The sequence below is a fragment of the Sapajus apella genome, unplaced genomic scaffold (genome assembly GCF_009761245.1).
Source record: "Sapajus apella isolate SASKATOON/1434 unplaced genomic scaffold, GSC_monkey_1.0 scaffold44, whole genome shotgun sequence".
NCBI classification, from domain to species: domain Eukaryota; kingdom Metazoa; phylum Chordata; class Mammalia; order Primates; family Cebidae; genus Sapajus; species Sapajus apella.
This window is the reverse complement of record NW_022436984.1, coordinates 1,172,489-1,179,965: the sequence shown is the minus strand read 5'-3', so window position 1 is coordinate 1,179,965 and position 7,477 is coordinate 1,172,489. Positions and strand designations below refer to the sequence as shown.

Sequence of the window (7,477 nt, the reverse complement as noted above, 5' to 3'; positions counted from 1 at the left end):
TAAGCCCATTTTGCCTTACCTCACCCTTCATGTTTCAGTGTTCGTATTAATGAGAGGTGTCAACAAGGAACAGAAGATAATAAGAAATTGGCTTATCTTGTTGATATTAAGACTGTTGCTATAGGTGAGTGAGACTCTCTCATAATTTTAATAACAAAATAGATGTTTATATCACACTTTTATACCACAGGATTGTGTTCTACGGGGAATGCGGGAATCTGAGAAGCACCAGGTAAATAGTAACCCCACACGTACAGTGGATATATGAAATGTTTAAATCAATATGTGTGCATCTGTACCTAGATACCTAGATATAAATACATAGGTACAGGCCAGGCACAGTTGCTCATGCTTGTAATCCCAGCATTTTGGAAGGACAAGGCAAGAGAATCATTTGAGCCCAGTGGTTCAAGGCTGCAGTGAATGTGCCATTGCACTCCAGCCTAGATGATGGAGTAAGACCTTCTCTCTTAAAGACAAAAAAAAAAACAAAAAAATCCAAAGGTCCATATAATTATTAATATTCTCTAGACATGTATCTTAGGGTTGGCAAATTGTGAGCAGTAGAGAAGACCTGTTAAATTTATGAATTTTCCTGTTTAGGTTTCATAGAATCATAAACTGTTAGAACTGGAAGAGGTCTTATTTTTTGTTAGTTTATCATTAGTAACTAATAATGATAGAAACTTTATTTTCATTTCACAAATATTCACATTTATAAATCTTATATGTTGATATTTTTATCGTGAAATGTTTCAAGCATAAAAGTAGTATAGAGAATAGCATTACCTATACGATGTAGCTGTTGAAAATGGGGCTCTGGGCCAGGCACAGTGGCTCATGCCTGTAATCCCAGTGCTTCCGGAGGCTGAGACAGGAGGGTTGCTTGAGCTCAGGAGTTTGCGACAAGCCTAGGCAACATAGTGAGACCCTGTCTTTATTTTTAAAAATTAAATTAAAATAAAAAAAGAATGGGGCTCTGGAGTCAAACCATCCCACTTCTCTACCTGTGTGATCTTAGGAAGTTACTTCATCTTTCTATATCCCAATTTCCTCATCCAAAAAATAGGGATAAAAATAGTACCTACTTCATATGAAATACATTTATTGTGCCCAGTACATGGTAAGCACTTAATAAGTGTTAGCTATTAATAATAATGAAATTTTGCTTTCTTTGGCAGCACATATATTAAAATTGGAATGACACAGAGAACATTAGCACAGCCCCATGCAAGGATGACACACATTTATGAAGCTTTCCACTTAAAATCAATTTTTTTTTACTACAGTATCAATGATTTATGCCATTAATAAAATCAATTTTTTTTTAAAAAAAGATACTATCGGCTGGGCGCAGTGGCTCACGCCTGTAATCCCAGCACTTTGGGAGGCCGAGGCGGGTGGATCATGACGTCAAGAGATTGAGACCATCCTGGCCAACATGGTGAAACCCCGTTTCTACTAAAAATACAAAAATTAGCTGGGCATGATGGTGTGCGCCTATAGTCCCAGCTACTCGGGAGGCTGAGGCAGGAGAATTGCTTGAACCCAGGAGGCGGAGGTTGCAGTGAGCCGAGATCGCGCCACTGCGCTCCAGCCTGGCACCTGGCAACATATCGAGACTCCGTCTCAAAAAAAAAAAAAAAAAAAAGATATTATTGGCGGCATGCAGTGGCTCACACCTGTAATCCCAGCACTTTGGGATGCTGAGGCTGGCGGATCACCTGAGGTCAGGAGTTCAAGAACAGCCTGGCCAACATGATGAAACCCCATCTCTACTAAAAATACAAAAATTAGCCAGGTGTGCTGGCAGGTGCCTGTAATCCCAGCTACTTGGGAGGCTGAGGCAGGAGAATCACTTGAACCTGGGAGACGGAGGTTGCAGTGAGCTGAGATCACGCCATTGCACTCTAGCCTGGCGGACAAGAGAGAGACTGAGTCTTAAAAAAAAAAAAAAAAGCAGTCTGGGTGCAGTGGCTCACACCTGGAATCCCAGCACTTTGGGAGGCCGAGGTGAGCAGATCATGAGGTCAAGCTATCGAGACCATCCTGGCCAACATGGTGAAACCCCGTCTCTACTAAAAATACAAAAATTAGCCGGGCATGGTGGCACGCACCTGTGGTCCCAGCTACTCAGGAGGCTGAGGCAGAAGAATCGCTTGAACTTAGGAGGCAGAGGTTGCAGTGATTCAAGATTGTGCCACTGCACTCCAGTCTGGTGAAAGAGCAAGACTCCGTCTCCAAAAAGCAAAAAAACATATTATCACTTGTTTATCCATACCCAGTTCTGTCAAATCCTGACATTTTGTTATATTTACCTTGAATCATTTTATATCTTTTCTCTTGTTGATGGGCATTTAAGTTGCTGATTTTTCACTATTACAATGATTCAGTTCTCTAAGTTCCATACCTAGAATGGAATTGCTAAATCATAGAGGAGCTGGGTCTTCAACTTCACTAAATATTTCCAAATTGTTCTCCAAAGAAGTTATACCAATTTATACTCTTCTACTCACCAGCAGTTAGAGTTTCTATTGTCCGACATCTTCTGTAATACTTTGAAATTGCCTGACTTCATAATTTGGTTTAAACATGATATATATTAAATCTAATATATTAATTTTGTATATAACATTGACCATTTGTATTTTTTCTTCTGTAAATTTATAGTTCCTATCTCTTACCCATTTTTAAAATCAGAGTGTATCTTCCTGATTGATTTGAAGGAGTTATTTCCATATGCTTGTATAGACTTTGGTGGCTATTTGCATTGCAGGTATTTTTGCCTCAACTTGTGGCTTATCTTTTCTCTCCTTTTGGGCATCTTTTACTGTTCAGACATTTTCACTTTAATACAGTCTATTTTATCACTTAAAAAAATAGTTTGAGGCCAGGCATGGTGGCTTACGCCTATAATCTGAGCACTTTGGGAGGCCAAGGCGGGCAGGTCATCTCAGGAGTTCGAGACCAGCCTGGCCAACATGGTGAAACCCTGTCTCTACTAAAAATACAAAAATTAGCTGGGCATGGTGGAAGGTGCCTGTAATCCCAGCTACTTGGGAGGCTGAGGCAGAAGAATCGCTTGAACCCAGGAGGCATAGGTTGCAGTGAGCCGAGATTGTGCGACTGCACACCATCCTGGGTGATGAGAGTGCAACTCCGTCTCTAAAAAAAAAAAAAAAAAAAAGTTTTTGATTTTTCAGGTTTTATTTAAGAAATTCTTTCCTATTCCCTCCTGTATTTTAACATTTTTAAAATTTTGCTTTTCACATGGAATTTGTTTTTATGTATAATGTGGGTAGGGATCTAATTTTATTTTATTTTCCATATGTTTAACCAATTGTTGAAAGTCAATTCTTCACCCACTAATTTGTAATGTAATCTCTGTCATAAATCAAGTTTTTATATACATATGAGCTATTCTTAAAATACTTGTACATTTCATGAATATTATATTTCACATCAGGTTTCTGAGCTCAGAAATGTAGGGATCTATAATGAAAACAATAATGTAGAACAAGAGGCCTAAGATTCCAGCAGCAATAATGAGTTGTGAGAACTTGGAAACGCAACTTCACTCTTAGGTCTCACTTTCATGTATGTAAAATGACAGAGTTCAAGGCCGTGCATGGTGGCTCATGCCTATAATCCCAGTGCTTTGGGAGGCCAAGGTGGGCGGATCACCTGAGGTCAGGAGTTCAAGATCAGCCTGACCAACTTGGTGAATCCCTGTCTCTGCTAAAAATACAAAGATGGGCCAGGCGCAGTGGCTCATGCCTGTAATCCCAGCACATTGGGAGGCCAAGGGGGATCACAGGCAGATCATGAGGTCAAAAGGTTGAGACCATCCTGGCCAACACGGTGAAACCCCGTCTCTACTAAAAATACAAAAATTAGCTGGCCATGGTGGCGCATGCCTGTAATCCCAGCTACTCGGGAGGCTGAGAGGCTGAGGCAGGAGAATCCTTTGAACCTGGGAGGCAGAGATTGCAGTGAGCCGAGATCGCACCACTGAATTCCGGCCTGGTGACAGAGTGAGACTCTGTCTCAAAAAAAAAAACAAAAAACAAAAACAAAGATTAGCCAGGTGTGGTGGCAGATGCCTATAATCCCAGCTACTCGGGAGGTTGAGGCAGGAGAATCACTTGAACCCAGAAAGTGGAGGTTGCAGTGAGCCGAGATTGTGCTACTGCACTCCAGCCTGGGCAACAAGAATGAAACTCCATCTTGGAAAAAAAAGACAGAGTTCTTCTCTTAACTTTTTTGGGTTACCAGGAGTATCTAAAATCGTAGACCTTCTCAGAGAAAAATATATACTGTACACACATAATTTTGTGTATAATTTCAGGGTTCTCAGGAATTAGGGTCCTTGCCACTCTAGAACTCTGATTCCACTTATAATTGGGGCATTAAAATATGGCTTTATCATTTTACTTTTTTTTTTTCCTGAGAGTCTCACTCTGTCACCCAGGCTGGAGTGCAGTGGCATGATCTTGGCTCATTGCAACCTCCGCCTCCTGGGTTCAAACAATTCTCTTGCCCCAGCCTCCCAAGTAGCTGGGACCACAGGCGCTCACCACCACACCAAGCTAATTTTTTTTTTTTTTTTTGTATTTTTGATAGAGACAGGGTTTCACCATGTTGGCCAGGCTGGTCTCCAACTCCTGATCTCAGGTGATCCGCCCACTTCGGCCTCCCAGAATGCTGAGATTACAGGCTTGGGCCGCCATGCCCAGCTGATACTACTTTTTTACTTAAAGGAAGATTGTTTTTTAAATTGGTCTTCGCAATTGTAGACACCGTGGACATTTGGTTATTAGCTTAAGCACATATATAACAAAGTGAGGCATGTTGTTCATTAATAATAGATATCACTAAAATTTATAAATGGGCTTTGATCAGGAGACTTCCTGAAAGCATCCCAGCCAACCCTAATCGGTCTACTCTAAATGTGATAGTTTCTTATATTTTCTACAAGATTCAAACCAAACTAAAATATTCATCCTTTGCAGTTACTCGCCTAACTTTAGTCAGAAGTTTGTCTGCATGCCTTCCCCACTATCCACCCTGTAGTGCTCTTACACTATAGGCATTCAGATATGCAGGTAGCTTCTTGGGGCATATGATCATCAAGGTAATTGATTCAGCAGCCTTGTTTCACTGCTGTGTTGTATCAGGCTTATCTTTAATGTGCTCTGTGCTGCCTTAGAGGGGATTCTGTGAGTAGTAGCAGCCACTTCATCAATAGTTCTAATCTGCTCTGAGGTAACGCTAAGTCCCAGAGATTTCTTAGTAGGTCTGGACCTTTTGAGTTACAACATAGTTAAATAAAACCTGTACAATTCTAAAAGAGACCCAGCTCCCTAGGAATCCTAGCAAAATTACGTATGTTGGCCACACTATGTACATCTGTGCAATCTCTCATGTTAACCTGTCTCTTTTATTCTATAGTAGATCTGATTGGTGGCTACAACATTGGCACCGTCAGCCATGAGAGCCGCGTGGATTGGCTGGAACTTAATGAGACTGGACATAAGCTCCTCTTCAGGGACCGGAAACTTCGTGTGAGAAGAGTTACTAAGGCCTTGGGCATTGGCTGGCCCATAGAGGGTGTGAGACAAGCTGCCACCAGGGACTGAGGCAGGCAGAATGGGGCATAATTTCTTTGCTGTGTCATCAGCATAGCAGAAGGCACAGAAGAATCAACATTCTCTGTACCTGATACCAAAACCCATCCATTATTACCTCTTTTTTTTTTTAGAGACAGAGTCTTACTCTGTCACCCAGGATAGAGTGCAGTGGTAAGATCGCAGCTCACTGCAACCTCTGCCTCCCAGGTTCAAGCGATTCTCCTGCTTCAGCCTCCCCACTAGCTGGGACTCTAGGCGCGTGCCACCACACCTAGCTAATTTTTGTATTTTTAGTAGAGACAGGATTTCACCATGTTGGCCAGGCCGGGCTTGAACTCCTGACCACAGGTGATCTGCCTGCCTCAGCCTTCCAAAGTGCTGAGATTACAGGCATGAGCCACCGCACCTGGCAATCCTATATTACCTCAGAGGCAATTGTATTATGGCAACAAAGTCTAGGGAAGTTTGGGAGTTGGTCTCTCTAACTATTCAGTCCGTGCCCTCATGAAACTTCCTTAACCCTGCATTCCTCCTCCTCATGCCTAGCTGACCTTCACCTAGACCTGCTGTCCAGTGGTTTTTAGCCACACTGACCTAATGGCGTGAACTGGCTGGAGGACAGCCTCTTCATCCCTCACTGATTCTCATCCCAGTATAGTAGCACCAGTGTTCAACCTCAGGTCAAAGAGACAACCTGGTGATTTTTCATGTCAGTGAAAGCCACATCACAAACTTCCGGATCATTTAATATTTCTAGTGGCCTGCCATTTGTAATCTAAGCTGGTAACTCTGGCCCAGAGTTCTTCCAAGAAGGAAAGTCTGACCTTCACCTAACTTAAAATTCCTGGGATGTAGATCTTTGTTCTATGGGTCATCTCTTACTTGACCAGAGTTAGGATATACCACCTCAGCAGACAGCAGGTCAGTAAGCTTTGAAATGTTGCATGAACCTGAGTGGTGGGTTAGCTCACCACATCTCACCATTAGGGAAATGGTCAAAAGCAAGAGACAACCCCACATTCTCTTCTAATTGTGCTATCTGCCTCTTCTTTCTTCAGTTGCATCTGTATGATATTGAGAGCTGCTCTAAGATAATGATCCTCAACTTCTGCTCCTACGTGCAGTGGGTCCCTGGAAGTGATGTGCTGGTAGCTCAGAACCGCAACAGCCTGTGTGTGTGGTACAACATTGAGGCACCTGAGAGAGTCACCATGTTCACTATTAGGGTATGTTGGACACTAGGGGCCCTCAGATGTGGTGTTGAGTTGATTAATTAGAGCCACGAGGAGACTCTGAAGGCTACTTGTTTTCTGTGTCTGCCACCCTTAATCTCTGTGATAGAATTGGCAAATGAAGCTTACACTTATGGACCAGCCCCCAGGACCATCCTTTTTCAGATTCCTGACATTATATTAGACCCTTGGAATATGGGCTCATGATAGTATCCCTGGGAATTCCCCAGGTCATAATATGGAGATCCCTATGGCTGGAAGATCCCTGATAGGAGGGGCAATTCTAATGTCATCTCCTTCTGTACTGATTCTCTGTTATAAGCCTTTCACAGTTCCTTTTTTTCTCAGGTTACAGATCAGATCTCTCCTATCCTACCACATCACACATACCCAGTAGTTGGAATATCTGGGAGGAGCCAGAGAAAACAAGAGAGGCAGGCTTCTGTGCTAGTCTAGGATGACTGGTGTCATATAGGTAGAACACTCGATGCCTTCTTTTTGTCCTTTTCCATACCTCTTTTTATCTCCTGTTTGTCTCATTTTAGACTGGTTAAGGTCTAAAATTTATTTTCTTTCTTTCTTTCTTTCTTTCTTTCTTTCTTTCTTTCTTTCTTT

At 42.2% G+C, this 7,477-nt stretch overlaps 1 protein-coding gene and 1 pseudogene across 5 annotated transcripts in view; both read left to right on the top strand.

Annotated features, from left to right (window-relative positions):
- The first annotated feature begins 6 nt into the window (after positions 1-6).
- IFT172 (intraflagellar transport 172) overlaps positions 7-7,477 on the top strand; it is a 33,361-nt gene continuing 25,890 nt past the window's right edge. For 4 of the 5 annotated variants that reach the window (XM_032301345.1, XM_032301344.1, XM_032301343.1 and 1 more), the window contains exons 1-3: positions 79-124; positions 5,452-5,564; positions 6,689-6,856. In XM_032301345.1, coding sequence (XP_032157236.1) covers positions 6,725-6,856 — 132 coding nt within the window. In that variant the 5' untranslated portion in view covers positions 79-124; positions 5,452-5,564; positions 6,689-6,724. Of the gene's footprint in view, positions 125-5,451; positions 5,565-6,688; positions 6,857-7,477 lie in introns of all 5 variants that reach the window. The other variant, XM_032301346.1, reaches the window with a different exon arrangement.
- On the top strand, positions 1,166-1,279 carry LOC116524346 (annotated as a pseudogene).